This window comes from Calliopsis andreniformis, chromosome 7 (assembly GCF_051401765.1).
Source record: "Calliopsis andreniformis isolate RMS-2024a chromosome 7, iyCalAndr_principal, whole genome shotgun sequence".
NCBI classification, from domain to species: domain Eukaryota; kingdom Metazoa; phylum Arthropoda; class Insecta; order Hymenoptera; family Andrenidae; genus Calliopsis; species Calliopsis andreniformis.
In genome coordinates this window covers 4,523,929-4,545,092 of record NC_135068.1, presented here as the reverse complement: position 1 = coordinate 4,545,092, position 21,164 = coordinate 4,523,929, and the positions used below count along the sequence as shown (strand labels likewise).

Below are 21,164 nucleotides of genomic sequence, written 5' to 3'. Positions count from 1 at the left end.
GAAAAAGTATGTTCATAGATAAAAGACGTTGGGATTTAATTATAATTCCCTAGAATCTAGTGTTAGTTACTTTTATGCGGTTGGCGACACTTGTCTCTGATGGCGTTTTTCTATATCCACAACAAGTTAATATAAATGAGTCATTTGTATCGAGCGTTAGTGTAATAAATTATTATTAATTAAAGTTGTTAATTCCATAGTCGAACCTCGTTTCGCCCAATAATATTATGTATGATTATTATTATAATTATTATTCATTAAGCTTTAATTTAAAGCTTAATAAAAATTAAACCCTAAAAGATACGTGCAACAAAATGTATTAAGACTTTTTTGCTCTTCTATGTATCTATAAAATTACAAAATCCTCTGATTGTTAGTTTAGCATACTGTATGTTAACTTTAAGATATTATTATTGCAAAATAGAACCAAATCGAATACTGTGTCATAGGACATTTTGTGTTTTATTTGAGCTCTCCTTCTGCTCTTTAAAATATTGTTAGATATATTATTTACACTTTGTTTACTGAAAGAACTTCTCCCACTGATATTTGGTCATTGAAAAGTTACATGATCTAAAAGTAATAAAAACATCTTAAACACTTTTTTATTATTATTATTATACTAATGGAGATCTCGAGACGCTCAGTCCAGAAGGACAACTAGGGTCAAACTTATGTGAACAATTTCAGATTAGAGATTATGTATTACAGACATCCAAATAGGTTAACCTACTGGGTGAGCTTTAGAAGCCTGCTATCTTAGCACTAATAAACTTATAATTTAAACAGAATTTAGGAAATTAACTTTTGAAATATAATCAAGCTTATTGATAAGTTGAAGTAAGACAGATAACAAACGTCTGTTCAGAAATCAAGGAGCTAATCTTAATAAGCTAGGTAACAAACGTCTATTCAGAAATCATTTTTTAAAATAGAGACGAATGTCAAGATGTTAATACGTATAAATAGTGTAAGTAAGTATAACAGAGTTTACGAGTTTCACTTGATCAGGATAACTTCTACTACGCACGTAATATACGCAGCTAGCATTGACGCATGCGCAAGCTCAAAAAGAGAGAGTCTATTTCCCCTAGATTCCTAGATTGTTAACGAAACGACCCTCAATGTCTAAAACGAAATATTTAATGAACTGCAGTATAGTAGATATTTTTTCGCATTAACAGAGATTAATAATCCAAAATCTCTGAAGATTGATACGTTTCCTTATACTAGTGATTAAGACTAGTTCCCCAGTGACCTACTAGTGCGTCACTCGAAGGTGTTAATTGGAACATGGGGAGTCCCAGTGTGTACTATTGTGTGTACTACTCACCATTGAGTCATATAATGCGTACTAATGACGAAGACTTGTGAAGAAGTACGATTAGCCTCGGTGCCGTTCAGGCTACTCTCTGTCCCGTTCACCTCCATCCCACCAGGCAAAGATCACGGTGACAGTCACGCTCAGAGTCGCCGAGACACCTTCAGCCTACCACCCAGTCATCTCACGAACATTCTGAAAAATGTGAAAAGAGTTCGTTAAAACGGGAACGAAGAATAGCGAAATAGGGGACGAGAAATGCTAATGACCTTGCAAATCGGTGTTTGACATTTGCACATCTGACGTTGGCTCTTTTTAACCAACAAGTAATTCTTTTCATGCATGTTCTACCTCCATTTTCCACTGTATCAAGATTTTTTAGTATTTCTTATGTACAGTTGCGGTCGCATAGAGGAAGCTCGCATATTAAATTAAGGTTTCATGGACTGTGCCCTTTTATACGAGATAATTAATTAAATATCTTTTATATAAGTATGGAGTGTTTCAAGAGAGGTCCTTTTTAACTTTATTTTACAGAGAAAGTATATTTTATGTGCTTTGAATATAATTTCAGCAGTTGTGGAGTATTTCACAGTTTTTTGAGATTGTTTCTGTTTTTATCTATGAATCACTAGTGAGATGAATGTATCTATGTATTGAATATTCATATAATGCACAATTTCCTTTCAGACTTATCAGCTTCCTTACAATTAGTTAGTGTTCTATAAATTAGAATTTTTATAAGTTTCATTTATTGTTATATTGACAAATTAAAATTAAATAGCTTGTAAATTGACTTCCAAATCATCTATCACAATATAAGTTTATTATTAGATATACTTGGTAATGAATGCATAACGAAAAATTATTATTCCAAGAGCAGAAAGCACCTACACAGTATTCTGAATTGACAGTGAAATTCTCAGACTATAGGTGCATGAATCTTACATAATTATATAAACAGAATATATAGATTACTGACAGTGATGACATGTTTAATGTTTTTAGACTAAAAATAGCAACTTAAACATTGACTAAAAATAAAATATTTAGCTTTTTCAGTTGTACAATATTCACATATACATATTTCTTGCGATATGCATGTAAAATACAAGAGAAATATTCGATACTCTTTCATTTCGAAAATTAAAGCCGACCTTCGCATTCTCGAAAAAAGATGAAGATAATATGCATCGAGAGTATGAATATTATGAGCAAAGGTGACAGGAATAATTCGTAATAAAGTTTTTCATATGCACTATGGTCTCGTGCCTAGGTACAATTCAGCGTACAGTAGTTATGCTCGATAGTAAAATTTTTTCCGAGTCGCAGTGAAATTATGAAGGTCAAACAAATGAAATGTAAAAGATTTATCGCGTGTCACATGATCGCATGTAAATTGGTACATAGCTATGTTGCAAGAAATATCCATATAATCAACAATTGTGCAAACATTATTACCTTCACTAAATTCGTCGTATTATTATAATTATTTGAAACGCCCTGCAAATAATTCATTAACTTAAACAGCTTCTTATTACCAATTATCCAAAAGATATGAGAAGCATTAAAATAAGAAACAAGAAAAATAAAGCAAGCAATATAATTACACTGAGAAAAAAATGGCAGAAAAAATGAGGTGAAAGTGATGGCAAGTTGCAAACAACGGAAGTGCTTGTGAAGAGATAAAAAATGAACATAACGAGTTCTCGTCCAACAAAGTCATTCTATGATGAGAAAAAGGAAAGCCAATACAAAATAAATGAGGGGAGCAAAAAAGAGACTTTTCATGGAATAGCTAGAAGAAAAAAGAAAACAAACTATGAAAAAAGAAAGTAATGAAGAGTACGTTAAAGAAATTGCGACACGCGCAAGACAGCCAGAAAAAAAAGACACGAGGAGATAAATGTAGTGCCAAACGAAGCACATGAATATAAAACTTGTAGAGCTAATAGGGAAAAAGTATAGAAAGAAGGATTTCTGGATGAATGGAGAGAGTGAGTAATATCGCGGTTTATAGGTTACGTAAAGCGGACGTGGGAAGAAGAGATGTTAAGTAGTTCGTATAAAATATACATAGCAGTGCTGAATGAGAGACTTAAAAGGGAAATGAAAATGAGAGAAGTGCAGAGATAGCAATAAGAACACGAAAAATATGATAAAAATTGAATAAAAATTGGAGGAATATTTTTCGAGGGAGAAATGAGGAAAATGACAATACAAATTTGTAAATCTATTAGTTCTCTATGTAGTAAATATGTATAAATACATGTGTAAATGTATATATTTATATATTAAATATTTAGGTAGTTATGATAGTTATTTATTTCATTGTTTTTCATAAATATGTCTTCCTGAATATTTTTTCATGAATATTTTTTTATATACTCGAAAATTGTAAAGTTATATAACTTGTATTTTCATTGCTTATGAAAATAAAATTGGGTAATCAGTAAATGGTCAATATTCCTCCTTGTACGTAAACTAGTAACTCAGTTGCAATTTATGAATACTTTATTAGAATAAGACGAATTGTGATTCTGCAATGGATAATATTGTACTACAATGGATAATATTGTACTGAAGGAACGAAATAATACTTAAAAAATGTAGCATAGTGCAATGTTCTCTCATTACTTTCATAATGTATTAATAATTATTTTGATAGCATGATAATTTTAGGTTCTGGAAAGTATTTTCTATTTGGGGTAATTTTATAAATTTCTATACTAACTTGGTCTGTAATTAACAGAAGTTTGTACAAAATTAATTTGCGGAATTTCAAGTCAACTTTGTTAGAAATAGTTCGGCGTATGGAATATGAAAGCAAAAGTTCGAAATTTTTGGAACGAAAAAATTATTCTCATTTTCGTTTATTCTCATTTCGTTCAATCTTCGTTTTGTAACATTCAGAATTGTCTTATTATTTTCAATTTCCTTGTATTAGATTTACTTATTTTTTAATTGCAAAATAATTAGTGCTAAAATATTGTATATTAGGATGAAATTAAGACAAATAGATTTTAGTTTAGCATTTTCCATCTAAGTAATTGTAATAAGAGTACATATTTGTTTTAGATTTTTCTACTTTATAAAAAGAGACGTACTGAATAAATATATGATTCAATATCAGATTGAGATCAATATCGACACAAGGGAGAGTAGGATTCGCGTATGACGAAAATTGAACGAAATACTAACATAAAAGAGAAATAGTATAAACAGTATACCATTCAATCTTTTACATATTTACGTTATAGGTTTTATTAAATTTTTCTACACTTTAAGATTTGTGAATAAAAATTACAATCCATTAATTCAATTTTCATTTTTTGAAAAGATTCTTGCTCTACTATTTTCACGTTACGAGAGAAATTGAAACAAAAAAATTTGTCACAAGCTTTACTATATTTAATTAATTTTATTCCCAATATATCTAGAATAATAAATAAATTGTATGTGCTTTAAGTAGCTTCTAATTTTAAATTTTACTTGTCTAATTATAAATTTTAAGTATTTTCTAATTTGTAAATAAATTTTAAGTATTTTCTAATTTTCAAATAAATTTTCGTGTGCACCAAAATCAGTAGTAAAAGGAAACAGGATAATTTCAAACGAAATCTCTTTAATCTAGACCTGCTATGACGAGAGTACATAGGTTTCTAGAGATAAACCAATGTTGAAGATATGCAGAATGCAAAGCGGGAAGGGATTTCTCTTTAAAACTCGAGGAAATCCCAATTAGTCTGTCCTATTACAGCATTGCTCAAGAAAATCGTACTATTGTTTTGTCGTCAAAATGGGACATCACTCTGCTACAGATTTTACGATTATCACGAGGTTCTGACGTTGAATTGCCTTTGTGTGCAGAATACGATAAGCAAAATAGGAGTTTCGAGTGAATTCGGAGAAGTAATAATGGCTTACCTTGCCATGAAGCGTATAGCAAAAATAATGAACAGCGAATTACGTAATAGTTGGACCATTTTATTACATTTTTCTTTTAAAAACTACATTTGGTAATAATAGGTTAGGAATAACGTAAATGACTCTTTTATTTATAATTTTTGCCTGTAGTAATTATATTGACTAAAACTTGCATAATTAAAAGACATTCATTGTTAGTTACATTAAAACCAGAATTTTTGTTCTTTTACTACTTTAATTATAATAACTTAATTAACTCTCCAGGTGAGACTAACTTTACGCTGCATAATAAGCATGATAGATGACATTGTAGTTACAAGCTTTAAAATGGACTTTTTAAAATTAGAATGATTAATACTAAGCATGATAACTCCAAAAAATCTTACTGAGACATGTCAGTTCTTTTTCCACTGAAAACTAGAAACTATGATACAGGCAACCATTAACTAATGTCACATGTATAGCATAACTCATAAGAAAAAACAAACTTCGACATGTTTCAATCTATCTACACTACAGGGCACTAATAATTTTTACATAAAATTTTATTTCTTTTGCTAAAGTAAGTAATTTAAATTTGTAACCTTCTGTTTCTTTTTATACCATGTAGAATGTTCGACAAAAGGTGTCAGAAACTGAAAAGATTATACATGCCAAAATAAGATGAAAATGAAGAATGATAAAATTGCGTTTAAAGCCTTTTTTCCAAGTTGTTACTTGTTGAAGACATAGCTACCTAAATTGCGCGTGAAAAGTATCTGAGTCAGCGACTTATTCTACCAGCGGTGTGCATTAGCTAGGTTGAATGCAGCGATGTCAGTGTCATATTTCAATCGTTTTTTCAATAACTAATTACTCGAAAATAATATGTATTTAGTTAATTAAGCATACAATAAACTCTAAAAATTTCGAATACCTGTTGTCGAAAACTCTGTATAGCACAAAAATAATAGTACAGTTTAAAAAAAAAAGATAGCTGCCAATTTATGGCTAATATGAAAGAATTTCTCAAATATTAACTAAATTTTTTTAGGCTATTAACTCCTTACAAAGTAATTCTAAAGTAGTTCAAATTATTCAGCAGATTCCTAAGCGTGAATTATTACAAAATTAAAATTATCAGTTTCTTTCCTTAATTTCTTCAAATTAGTTCTTTCGAATCTTTCACTGAAAAAATATCCTACTCGTGACGCTGCATTTCAGCCATTTAAAGACAATAGCATTGTGACGATGTACAAAAAGATATGCACTGTATGAGCAAAACAGAAAATTGTAACGAGCAAAGTAGCACAGAATTAAGTACTTTGTCAAACTTTCGTGCGAAGATATAGCCTTTGCTAGACAAAGTCTCATTTTTCTGGTACGGCATTTTAAAGAATCCGACGGGACAAAACACCTACATGAAGTAAGCAGGAAATTAGCAGAGGAGCAAAACATGTCAGGGTCCAGCGTATGTCGGTGTTTGGAGAAGCTGGGGAAAGTTTGCGAAAAAGAAGTGTAGATACCCAGCGTCCTTAGTGACAAGAATAGAGCAGATTGACAACAAAAGGGATACAGGAAAAAATGTAAAAACTCAGATGCTCTGTTTTGCACCTGAGTTTTTACATGAAAGTTTCTTTGACGTAACATCAAGCAGCTTCTGCGAATAAATAATTTATAACTCGTCTGATAAATGAGCAGAAATGTATTGCTAACACACCTATTATCATGTAAAAATACTTTATAGTCTATTGATGTATTTTTTATTCGATATTACTCTTAACGATACTAACATAACCTAAGAACGCTACTTAATGAAGATCAAAGTTATGGTTCGGTTATCCCAAATCATTGAAGAAACCTATGGGCGATCAATATGTTGATAATTAAATAAAAATGCATGATGAAATATTATGTTAAGATTTACAATGCAAAAAGTTACAGAAATTTACGATTATAATGAAAACTATTTAGTTAAAAAATGGTTCAGTGGCTGAACACTATTTTTGTACATATCTGTGTATTGGAATATATTCGTAATATGAAAAATGCAATAAAGTTCTTAAACTTGACATTTAAAATTTTTATAGCATATCTTAAAGTGGAATTAAGATATGAGTGAAAAGAACACATCTTCCCCCTTCTAACTGCGGTTGGTAGTGGATTGCTCGTCACAAACGTTTCAAAATTTATATTTAAAACTATTATGATGAAACAGTAAAGTAGAATATATAACACGTTAAAAAGCATAAATATTTTGTTTTTAATTTGAGTTTGGTGTAACTTGTGTCTACAACTTTAGTTTTATTTGTTTATATTTATATTTATTTATATTTTTATATATCATTTTACACCTTTATTTCTTTTTACAACTTTACTTTTGTTGAAAAAGAATATGTAAATATTGTATTCTTGTACAGGTTCATCTATTCTAGTATTGTCATACACTGGGGCAAAATATCTTCCAGTGACGTCATACAATAGAAGAGTGGGAGTAACGCACAATATTTGACTACATTTTCTATTGGTCACGTAATCATAATTTCACGGTTTAACACTCTACATAGCATCACTGCAGCCAATGCATTTAAATACCATGCGGCATCCTCACTCTTCTACTCTATGGCATCACTGGAAGACATTTTATCCCGGTATCTGGCAATACTAATCTATCCCATGTACCGTTATTCAACTAACACATAAATTATAGAATAATTAGACCAATGTCACAATTTCTAATATTTTTATTTTTGAAAAAACTAATAAAATTCTTGTTAAATTGAACGCTGTTATTATAAGTTCATTAAATATACTATAACCAACGCAAGAGTCTTCACATTTATTCAATTATTTGTAGGCGTAATTCAGGTTAAAAAAGAATGGTCCATCTCTTCAGATATTATCTTATTACATAAAAAATGTTCCTCTGATCTACCTCCATCATCCCCAGCTCAACTGACCTGTATACATACAGCATAGTTAGACATAATATTCGATGCTTCATTTTACGCTAGCCTAATACGGGATCTACGTATCATGGACGTCAATCTAGTCACAGGTCTTATCGTCGCATGCGTCACATTCTCCCAGATACGAGTGAGTGATACATGTATTTTTTCCACCCTTGCAGATCACAACAGGCGTGTTTGGGGGAAAGGTTAAACGGGCTTCCTTGGCACATGTCGTGTCTCTGTGAGCAGGCGATGTGAAACGAACGGGAGATAATGAAAATGGAACGAGCAGAGGACCGACCTACACAATTCTCTGGCGGCGAAATGTGAGAAGAGTCTGGCATGTCGGAAATTTCAGAAGACATGTACTTTAATGATCGTAAGACTAAAAACTTGGGACTAGATGAGAACCTGTCGCATTGAATCTATGTCACTTCAGTGAAGTTGGGATGGACGATTTGATGATTTACCTTTTAGAACTTGAAGATTAACTGTCACTAGTTTTTTAGATGCTAACTGGTAACTGTAGTAAAAAGTAATGTTAATGTGTCGCATACTTTTTGAGATTTAAATTTCTAAAGTATCAGAATATTTATTTAGGTAACATTAGAATTTGAGTTCTTTGACTTTCATTTAATTATTAGTAGAAAAATCAGAGAAATTCAGATATTCTGATACCTCACAAATTTAAATCTTAAAATAAAAATAATGATCTTTTTGCAAAAGTATGACTACTCCTACGAAATGAACTGGACCATATAAAAAATAGTAAATAATATACACTAAATTGTTATAAAAATATCATTTTTAATTACATAAATTTTGAAATTGTCTCAATATTTGCGCAACATCAACATTCAATCTTCTTTGGTTCTTCTTTTAAAATTGAAACAACCGTATATAACAAATGGACCACTTTTTATTTTTGTTAATTTTCGATTTTAAATATTAAATTCACTGGACATAAAAATTTGCCATTTGTACACGTGATCTATGCGGCAATCGCAAAGTCAATTAACATTGCATTAATTGAAGTGTACCCATTCGCTTTTATTGATTCGTAATTTGAATGTACTTTTGAATATTTATAGAACGATAGAGGAATATAAGAACAAAATAATTAATCGTCAATCGTTAGCCTGAGAATTTGAAGTGTTTGAGTGGAAACCACTCATAGGAAGATCCACTTCTAGTCATTTGCTGAGGTTAGGTTAGCAGGGTTAGCTGATGGACACGATGGATCGCTTACTATAATTGGCGTCTTGAATCAGAATCTTGGGACATACTTGTTTAATTTCCAATTTTTTTGTTACTGTAACTGTTAGAAGAACCTAAAACAATACTATTTTTCTATTTTTTGGAAATATATGAAGATTTGCTAGAAGTAATAGATACCTACTCTGAAAGTAAGCCTATTTTTCGTACCGTTATTAAAAGAAGGAGTACTTTCATGGGAAAATTAACTCAAACTTGTACTGAGTCATTTAGTGACTATTTTACTTTGCTACGAGTGATATTTTATTTTGCTATTTACTTCCTGTTTTATTCCAAGAAAATCTGAAGGAATAAGCTCATTAATACAGAGTTGCTTTTTAATTTCACAATTAGTCCAGTACCAAAAATGCTTTTTAAATGAATGTATTCCACTTTGACAAAACTTTCTTTCAGTAACAATACAGGCTATAATAAAAATTAATCCTATTGACGTCCTTTTTTTATAGAATCTCATTCCTGAAAAACACACTTTTAAGTACATTATGATTTATAATGTAATCTCTTAATTATAACAGTGTTGTGGCCGAGTAGAAACCTCTACAAAGAAAGCAATATATTAAAAAATTGCTTTCAGTATAATATTATTACTTGGCAAGCGAAGACGTCCTTAATTGTAAAAAATCTAATTAAAAGGAAAGTAAGTTCCCTTAATAATATAATCGAATTTGAACATGAATAAGTTTGTTTAAAACCATGGCAAGGAAAGCGTTTGACAAGGACAAAAACCATGTACTTATAATTTTTCGAAGCAACAATATTTTCAATGATGGAAAAAATGTTTAACTTTTATGCGTAACTAATTTTGTCCAAATAAGAAATTTTTAAAAGAAATTTTCTTTAAACGTATTTCTATCTAAGATAAGTAATCATATACATAATTTATATGTATTTTATTTAACATAATGTTGAAAGTATTTTATGTATAAAAATAGCTTTTAAATTTTATATCATTTTGTAGAAAGATTTTATACAAATGAACAATTTTGAAAAGCTATAAGAAATCGAATTTTTTAATATTATTATATATTTACATACACTTAATATTTATATTTAACACATATAATTATAAACAGTGTTACAAAAAATGATTATATCTGATTTACCATAAATAGAACATTTTTTAGTAAAACAATTTTATACTGCTCTAACACAAAATGACAAGTAATGCATAGGTTCTAACACGGAGAACTATTTGACCTATATTACATCGTGTATGTAGATACTCAATAATTTACAACATATTTCAAAACGAATATTATTTGTAAAAGTACTTAAAAATTTATTCTGGAATAAATAGAAATGCATTCTACTTATATTATTTTATCCCATAATTCTGTGATCCTTATTAATTATATAATTACAATGTCATCAAATAAAAGAAAAATGAAAGAAAATTTGTACGGAAGAATTAATTAACCTTATTGATATTTTTGATTATTTGTTATAATATTTCTTTCGCTGAAATTGGTCACTTTCAATATTATAGTATAGTATTATTCAAACTGTTCTGAGTAGTCTCCATTTTAAATTTCTCAGTTATATTTTTAGTACAATTGAATTAGTGACATTAAAAACAATATAAGTTAATTTTCTTTTAATTTTAAGGATGCAATGAATTTTATTATTTATATTTGTATAATACACGTAGAAGTATAAAACAAGTGTGAAAACAAAATAGTTACTTAAAAGCAAATTATGCTCTTTTCCAACACACATTTTTACTACATATTTCTCCTTAAACAAATTTATGTTTTCTGGTAATATAAAAAATGTAAAAGAAAAAAGTGATTTTGTCAAAATTACGTTTTTTGATATCTTCAGTTATAATCAGTATTTTCAAAAAATCTTTAGCACGTTTCCTATCATACTCGTCAAAAAAGTACGATATCAACAAATCCACAAAATTTCCCCTAAAAGCTGCTTACTCACGGAGGACGTCAATAACGTCTAAAAACTTATTCATGCATGCAGTGATATTTGCAATTTTGCAAAAAAAAACATGTTCCAATTGCATCTATAACCTTTTTCAATTCACAGTAAATTTAACACGAATCCCTCGAAATATCAAACACGGAGTACAGAAATATCAATGCGATCCTGAATCTTTTCCAAACAAAACGCAGATAAATGGATTAAACCTCCGCCCCGAGTAATACCAGCAAGTTCCACGTGAACTTTTACCTGGTCGCTTAAAATGCGATCGATTCAATTTTGAAAGCCATACACGGTTTACGAGTGAATGTAAACAAGCGGGCGGGCGAATCAGCCATCTATCCCGATTCGACGGTGCCACGAGTAATTCCTGCCTGTGTTTGGTGTCCCCCCAAATGGCACAGATTACATCCTAGCCTTTGATTCGGCTCGAAAAATCGCCAACGTTTTAAACAATCCGCGTTCTTGCGTCATTCATCTCGCTTCCTTTTTTGTCCCTGGCCCGTGAAATCCGAACGATCCGGAATCCTTGTTTCCACGCGCCAACGTGATCCTGCTTTCTTTGTATCTATTCGTGGACACGCTGATACGTGCACACGCTGCTCGACGGAAAATGCATCGATTACCGATTAACCAGTTCTTCAATGTAATAGAGATGCAGGTGCACGTGGAAAAGAGGCTCCAGATGAACAGTTGTGAACGAATTTCTAGCAGGATACGCGAAGCGGTATGAAAAACCCACGTATACTCACGTATTTTTTAAGATTGATTGAGGAAAATATGGGGAAAGTGGAATTGGATGATTTACAGTCCCATTTTCTAGAGTTCAGCCCTGGTAGTCAGGGAATCTAACTTGCGATGTTGTCGCTTCTATACAGTGCGATTTTCTAGAGCTGAGATCTGGGCGTGTCAATCGACTGGCACATGATCCGACAGGGACCTAAAGCTCCATACAGATAGGTTCACTGTGAACCCGAACAGAGCTGAGAACATCTTGGGAGGATAAATAAATGGAGAAGAGATGCTGCAGACAGGGTTAAATGATTCTGGGAATCACCGAAAGTACCCAAAAGTCTTTGAAGGAGTGCTTAGGTAGTATTTGGGACGAACAGCTTGGGGCTGTCTTGACGGGTGATCGCCACGCGCAGTAAATTGCGGAGCAACGCCAGTTTAGTCTATCTAAACACCAGGCTAGGCGATACGCCATGCTTGTCGTGCATCCATTCCTACAGTCCTAAGCTGTTCGCCCCGAATATTGCCTAAGCACTCCTTCAAAGACTTTCGGGTATTTTCAGTAACCCCCAAAATCTTCTAACTTTATCTGCAGTATCTCTTCTCTATTTATCTATCCTTCCAGGATAGATTCTCAGCTCTGTTCGCGTTCGCAGCGAACCTGTCTGAAAGGAGGCTAATGCTAGATGCGTATTTCAAGCAGCGTTGTCAGATTATGTTGTCAATCGGATCTCTCGTTCTATTTTTAGGAGCAAATGCGTCTTTCTCAGTGACTCGATAAAGTAGACAGCCTAGGCTAAATTGATTACTTCTTGTTGTTTCTTTATCAATCTAAAGGATTCTGATACCGATTCAATATTATACGGACTTGCAAGAAGTTAGGAAGCTTAAGACACTGTTTAACCTTGTTTCGAGTTCGAGTTAAATGAAACTGAGTTGTCTGATATTTTTTTGTACGACACAAGCTTTTCTAAATTGCTAATAGGATTCGACACCTTTGTTAACCGTCATCTAAATAGCGCTAGATGGTCCCGCTGAAAAGGAAAAACGGAAGACGCCAGACAAAGATAGGGAATAAGCAAGGACCTATGAGGACCCACCAAGAATTCGTAGATAATTGGTTGAGGCCCAATAGAAGCACCATTCACGACTTAGGGAAGCGACATCGCAAGTTAGAGGACCTGGCTACTAAGAGGCTCAACTCTAGACAATCGAATTGTAGACATTTTTGGGAGAGTATACAAGGGGTGTTCAGGTAACCAAGATTTCGAGTTTGAATCGGCTTAAGATTTTTCGTGGGGTTGGATTGAAGCTTAAGTTTGCAATTTTTGGGTGCACTTAAACTTCAGGTATCGTTTAGAGCACAGTAAATGATCCCAGGAATTGTTAGATTCGTATTATTTCCAGGCATCATTTCGTAAACTCCGAATTGTAACTGAAGTCGAAATCGGGTCGGAAACTCGAAAGTTTGTAATGTTCAAATATTCGTAAATTTCAGGTATCTGAATCTAAAAACAGGTTGGAATCTCGAAAGTTTGGAAATTCTCCGGGTACCGAAGAAAATCGTTAGGTTCTTATGCTGGTAACATAATGGGCAAAGGTATCTACCTATAGTATTGAGCTCCATTTGATCTGTAGTGACGTAGAGAACAGCGAGTGAAAGACGAAAAGGAAATAAGAGTTCAAGTAGGGCTGCCCCCAGTGGTGGGTATAACGCCGAGCTTATATCCGCGAGAAACATTGAACATTTAACGAATATACATGTACTGTAATATGGCCTAGCAAAAGTTACATCGCTGTGAATTGAAAGGTAATTGTCTCTTTTGCTTCTAATTTGTTTCAAAGTAAAGAGAAATTATTTTGTGTTACATATAGTATAGGCTAGACCTGTTGAAATTTAGAGCTTTAAAATTGAAATTTAAGAGGCGTAAGTTATGTGAAAATCTTTCCTTATGAGAACTTGAAGAGAACAAATTTAGGAATAATTTGAACAGTTTTAAAAATTCTTTATTTTTTATAGAGAACAGCTGTGTGCTGATCATAGTCATGGCATTCACTGAATCAATTAGCGCTTCATATCTAATCCTTTAATAAGATAATCGATGTTAAGTGGCGAATTCAGTAGCGAGATAGTAGTAAAGTGATCGATGTTATACGTGTGTACGGAATGGAGTTCTTTTTAAATTTTTTTTGTCCAAAAAAAATGTAGATATTGTAGATATATCGAAAAAAGAGCAAAAATACGTAAATATATATAAAAAAAATAAAAAAAAATTTGAATAAGAAACAAAGAGAGAAAAGTTAAAATATGGTATTAACTCGAAATTTCATAAGGTTAAATAAACGATATTATGATATTCAATACATATATCACTTAAAACTTTCTACTTTATTAGTGAGCTACTGAATTTATACATAAAAATTCGCTTTAATAACTGTTCTTCAACTTATTGATTCTGTACCTATGGTACTTGACATTAAACAAGTTTCTTTATATATTTTTCTGCTCTGCTAAAGCATAACTCTTTCCCTTTTATATGGAACCACAGAATTTTTTTGCATGTATTGACTTCTTAAGTCATTCTACAAATAAATAATATAAGTTTACCTGTTAAAAATTCATTGCTTTATTCAACATTTCACTTTGTGGAAAATTTAAAAAAAATGTTCGAACACCTTACAATTACATTTGAAAGATTTTTTCCTATGTTTTTGACACTTTTCGTTACATTATTTATGTATATACATATATATTATAATATTCAGGGTGACCTACAATTCGTTTTACTGTATGCAAATTAACTTTCCTACTACTATGTATATTTATTTTGAAAATTTTTTTCCACTCATGAAAAAGCCACAATCATCCAACATTGATAGTTCAAAAATTCAATTGTTTTTTGTATGCTTGTCCTCATTATGAATGTTACTGTGTGTTACAATGTTTCAAAATCTGAAACGAAAATTTTCAGCATTTTGAAACGAAAACATAGTAGAAAAAGGTTATGTAATTTTCAAATATTAAGGGACCTATGGGCCACCTTATACAACAGTAATGCCAAGAACAATATCATTTGTACGAGAAACGCTGTTAATATTATCATCGCTAAACTCTCATCGATTCCGTTCCAAGAAAACCCACTGTAATGCTGCAATAACAGATTTTCATTTAAGATTTTATCGCGCATCCAGAGTCATAAATTAGTCCGTCATTCGAGCCGCATCAACATGGACATTTTCCTTTTTGTCGCAGCTGCTCGCGAACAATCCTCGAGCATCTCACCGAACACCTTGTAATTCTGTTTTGTACGGCCAATAAAAAAGAAGTGCTCATTATTTAGTTTGAGCGACGGAAGTTGCCACTTCCAGTCAGCTGATTGAATATCCCTCGGCAGCGGAGATGGAAGTCGCTGCAGTTTGGAATTAGATCGATGTATAGCTACACAAATATATTTTCCCCGACGGTGGGGGTAAAAAACTTTCGATAAACCCAGTTTAACGCCTTTTCCCTTCCTGCCCGCTTTAATGAGATTCCCTGTGATTAATCAAAATCGATCGTTTCGTTCTTCCTCTACCCTCCGTCGTTCCGTTTCTTCGACGTTTGATCGATAACAAAGTAACCGTCGTTGACGAGTGTACATCATTGACGTTACGCCGTTTCGATCAATCAATTGCGTGTCCGCAACAGCAATTATATAACACGCTGGTGTTTAATTATCTATGCGTAGAAATTAATAGCTCGATGTTGGATATACAGTATTTGCTTGTTGTAAACTTGTTCAGATTTAACTCTTGCTTTTTGGGAATTAAGAAGAATTGTGGTATGTCTTTGAAAGACATATCTTGATCTGTGTCACGTGTGGCTTCGTTGTGTATACTGAACAGTGAGCTTATAGCGAATAAATATTATGATTGTAATAGGTGGTAGATAGTTTTGGTAATCAACTTCTGAATATTATGTTATAAACCCCTGCTTTTATTTTTCTACAAGCAATATAATCATTGCAACACTTATTCGCCATAAACTCGTTGCTGCTTTTTTGTCTTTTGTCGATTTTTTTTATTTATTTCTGTAATTTCATTATTGAAAGAAATGTCCTTTATTCTCTGAAAGCTAATAAATACTGAACCCTTTAGGGATTTTACTAGATTCACTAGTTTAGAGAATATTAGATTCATTTATTTTTCATATAATGCAGAATTCTTTATATAATGACTGTACAATTTGTTCAGGATTTCTAAATCTTCAAAAATTCATTCTGGATAAATTTTACAAGCACTAAGGAAAGATGGAAGCAAAACATACAAAATAATACACGAAGGTATACATGTATACGTGGATATGGTAAAAAGTGGAAATAATAACGAATACTCATGAACTTATACTAAAAAATGACTACTAATAAATTCATTAAACTTAAGTAAAAGTCTATTTCCATAATTTACTTAATTAATGCTTGTGGTCACCCTTTGCCAATTGTGTCTTCCACTGCCAATTACTTTTGTTCCAATACTATAGGTTAGAAACATGTTAAAGACTATGAAATATAATAATCAAAAATATTAAATCATTACGTATTATGTCAAGAAAACAAAAATTTTAAACAAAAAGGTTACTACAAGTTATATAAAAATATCTATACGTCCATATATTCAAATATATTTTAACAATATGCAGGAAGTGCTTTTGAACGACATTCAACATGCTGCCATCAATCTTTTTCTAAGTAATATATGTATCGCGTAAACGAGCCTGTCATAAATGTTGTTCGTTCTTCTCTTAAGAGGCTTTAAACATCGCTTATAAGATCATTGTCAAGAATTTATATGATCTATATTATACATGTGCAATATGAGGAGAGTCGCAATTTGTTCAGGTGTTGAGTGTATTTCTAGTTCAATTTTTAGAAATGTTCTTAGCAAAGTAGGTACTTATAGTCGTTCTCTAATAAAGACCTAAATGAGCTTATAACGAGTGTATTATTTTCAATGTCAGTTTACATACGCCTTGATAATTCACTTCGATATTGTCAAAAGTGTGAACAAAAGTAAAACTAGTTCGCTTGAAATAATTTTCCAATATGGCGACTACAGCAAAGAACTTATAATAAAGGTAAATTTTATTACATGGAAGAGGATATTGCTTATACTTATACAAATAAAATTTACTGATAGTATGAATAAAATTTAATTTAACCAAACCCAGACCTAAGTTCTTCTAAATTACACAAAGAAGTCTTGGAAAAGTTTTATATTCTTTCAACTGTAATTATCAATAAGGTTTTAAAAAGCCCGATCAAATTTACAAATTTGATTAGATGAAAGTCTGTTTTACGAAATTTATCACAAAATTATTCCTAACAATTTTATTTACATGTGTTTAAAAATTTATAAAATATATCTTTATTTGAGGTTAAAAGCACTCTCCAAAACCCTAGTATATTTACATAACCAATTAAAGTATTCATTAAATTTGAATGTGAACAATGTTTAAAGAAAATTTAAAAATAAAAAATTTCAACAAAACTTGCTAAATGTCCCCACAAAACGGTTTAATAAACACTACGTTCCATTCTTAAGAAAATGTCTTCCTTTTCACGCTACGATGTCACTGACATACCGACGTATTAATCATTTTATCCAGATAAGCAGATGCACATGTCTCGTTACGACACATACCCGACATATTTATGTCTACACTTCACAATGTCCATGGAATCACGATTTAGAAACACATCATGGACATACTTTATTATACCCGATATCGGATTTCTATGCGCATTACATGCTTCAATGAAGACCTGTAAACACGACAGCAATGCAACTGAATAATGCCTCGACAGAACAAACCGCCAAACCGAATACCCCATTTCTCCTGCCACGAATAATGCGAGCCAGAGCAAATTTGTACATAACAGTCACGATTGAATCACCGTGGGACCAAACACATTTGCTTCATTTAACGAAACACATTGGGATTCCCTTTGTGCAAACAACGCTGCTCGCTCATAATTGTTATAGTCATGTATAATTAGAACTGTTAGTGCAATCTTTCATAGACATTCGTGGTACTGTGCAGTGGACATGTTTACTGTCCATTTGCACCACAATAAGTCCCTAATTCGTCCCCATGTTGAGGTGTCAGAGGCTCTATTTCTATGTAGGTATTTATGCAGTGTCTTAACAAATGGGAACCATCAAGGTCTAATGGTATTTAGTCAAATATTAAAGGTTGTTAAGTAGCTACTATTAAGATCGGTTAAAAATTCGTGAGGTAGGTTTTACTAGAAATTTAAGGAGATGGTATATAAAAGGCTGTTCTGGGGTAAGTGCTGCGTTGTTTCTTACAGTACTCTTATCAAAAGGCTGTTTTATTCCTCTAACAAAGACCTTTAGAAATAATGTTCACGTTCCTTCAGTGGCAAAAAGACGTTGATGGCTCACTACACCTTCGTGCTTTTTCTGTTATAACTAAGGCATTGTGTAACAACTACTTAATAGTTTTAAATTATCCACGGGATTGTAAACCATCGAGATGTTATTTATCTTCTAGCTTAGACACGGGATTTTTGAAAGTGAAATATTGTCAAGCTGTTCAATTTTAAGTTATACAAAAGATATGTTACTGCTGAGTAAATTTTGACAAGTAATGAGTAACTAATATTGCAAATTTTCACGTGGAATCGAATATTAATTTCATTAATGGAGATAGAGTTGAAAACAATTAATTTTATTGTATACTGTCAGTTCTTTTTGAAAGCATGAGTTGTACTAAACAATAGTTTAAATATTAAACAAACAATATAATTTAAAAATTTTCGACTATGCCCATATTCAATCTTTTTGAAATTAGGAAAAAGAAGTAACAATGATTAACTTTTATTTGATGCTATATGTACTCATATAGCATCTTTTTACTATGCTTTTAAAAATATAATATTCACAAAGAAATCAAAAACATAAATTCATGAATGAAACGATACTTTCCACATATGTGAAATTGAATTTTTTAGGTTATATTGATTTCCGATTTTAACAGGCTGAGAATAATAAATTCATGCAATCAGTGCATTGGAAAGCGATTTCTTACAGTTGTATTCCGATGGGATTCGTTGTGAATACTAATAATTCATTTAACGATTAAATATTCACGCTAGCAACACGTATTTGAATTAAATATAGCTTACATGAGAAGTTGTATACAATTTGTGTAAGGCTGGTTTAATATTTGTAATAGGATAGACAAGCTCAATTTATCCACTTTGATGACGATGGATCGATTGATTTCATTGAAGCTCTGACTGTACCTGATTGCTAGCATATTCTGAACAGATTATGAGAGTTAGTATAACTTGTATAAAATAGAGTATTTACTCGTACCAAAATAGCTTTATGATCTTTTGGAATTAATCCCTTACTTTTTATATTATTATGAAATGTTGAAATGGGCCATCAGCTTCGAAAAGTGGTCTCCGAAACGTATGTGCAATTCTTTATAAGCTTGTTATTTTAAGTAACAGTCACAGATACTTATTGCATCGTTTAGGGCTTAGGGGATTAGCAACTAAGGATTAGTTAGATTTATGTAGTTATGAGTCCGAAATTACATAAGTAATATATATACATATACAAGTCGACCACAGAAATTTGTCATAGCTGTCGTGTTCACGCAATTAGGACTTTGAGTGAATGAAAGGATCATTAGCTCCCTTCATTCATATTTAGGTTTAGGTTAGGTACAGGAATTCTCTTTAGCAAAGACGCTCGCTATTACTAACATTTAACGTACATGTAGGAGATCAGTTCCTTAATATTTGTCATTGTACAGGTTATGAGAGAAACAATCACTATACATATAAAATTATTCCTAATCATTGTCTTTAAAGTTGTGCTTAAGTGAACGATTAAACTTAAATAAGAAAGCGAATAGTTGGATGGATCTGTAATTAATATGTTAGCGACAACTAATTTATCGAAGACTTTTGAAGGCAGTTAGCCGAAGCTACTTTATTTTCGAGGAATTCGTGATAGAGACTCAGGATAGGCAAGGAAGAGAGTGAATGAGACTGAACAGTTCTGCTAGTAAACAATGATTAGTAACCACATTGGGTCTCCTAGCCAATGTTGCCATATGCTGGGACAAAATGTTTTCCAGTGACGTCATAGAATAGAAGAGTAAAGGTACCGCAGAATATTATTCCTGGAAAATCTGGCCACGAAGTGAGGAAGGCTACGCTTTTTGATACGAAGACTAGGGTTACCAGAGAATTCCTGGCAAAGAAAGCAAATCCTTCACATGTACCACACCACCTAAATTCGCCTATCATAGAATATTTGAGGTGAGAGGTATTTCCCTCTCAGCCAGGAATTCTCTGGCAACTCTGAAAGAAACTATCATGGACTCCTATGACACTTTCTCCAGAACCGTTAAATAAGAATGTTTTCTTAAAGAATTTCGAATAAATATGTATATTGTTATTGTCTAACTGTAAATCCAAGTATTTAGAATAAGATTTGTCAAGTCTGCAAATATCGCGTAGGATAGACTCCAAACTATATTCGATGTTCTACATGAAATAACTGATTAATCAACGTGTAGGCACCTTCAAGTACAAGGTATCGCATGATATAATAAGCTTCAATTTCCTGAAACTTCAATTTCTCATTATTAGAAGGATAAAATTCTAGGATGCAATTAAACTTCTTTCTCGCTGGAAATATCTATTCTTTCCAGATATATCGATTCGTTTCGTCAATCAGTAGATAAAAGTATCAAGGTAAAGTGGTTAAAGAATCGATACTTCACAAGATGTTTCAAGTTCTAAGTACTTCTACAAATATCGCGAATACTACTTATATTTATGACGTCAATTAAATTTCGATGATTGCAAAAGTATGCAGTAACTGTCTGGAATATTACAAGGAGTCACCAAAAATGTTCAACAGCTTGATATAATTAACGATAGAGTATCAACATGTAAGTGTTAATGACAGTTTGAATATTTGCTGTGAAATAGGTCTACGTAGAAATGACTATGCTTCAAAAC

General features: G+C 31.9%; 1 protein-coding gene across 1 annotated transcript in view; it reads right to left on the bottom strand.

The window, feature by feature from the left end:
• The window catches only part of Machr-b (muscarinic acetylcholine receptor), a 129,565-nt gene that overhangs the window by 92,981 nt on the left and 15,420 nt on the right, over positions 1 to 21,164 (bottom strand). Inside the window, exon 2 of the mRNA XM_076382005.1 lies at positions 1,334 to 1,516. Coding sequence (XP_076238120.1) covers positions 1,334 to 1,431 — 98 coding nt within the window. The 5' untranslated portion in view covers positions 1,432 to 1,516. The remainder of the gene's footprint in view (positions 1 to 1,333; positions 1,517 to 21,164) is intronic.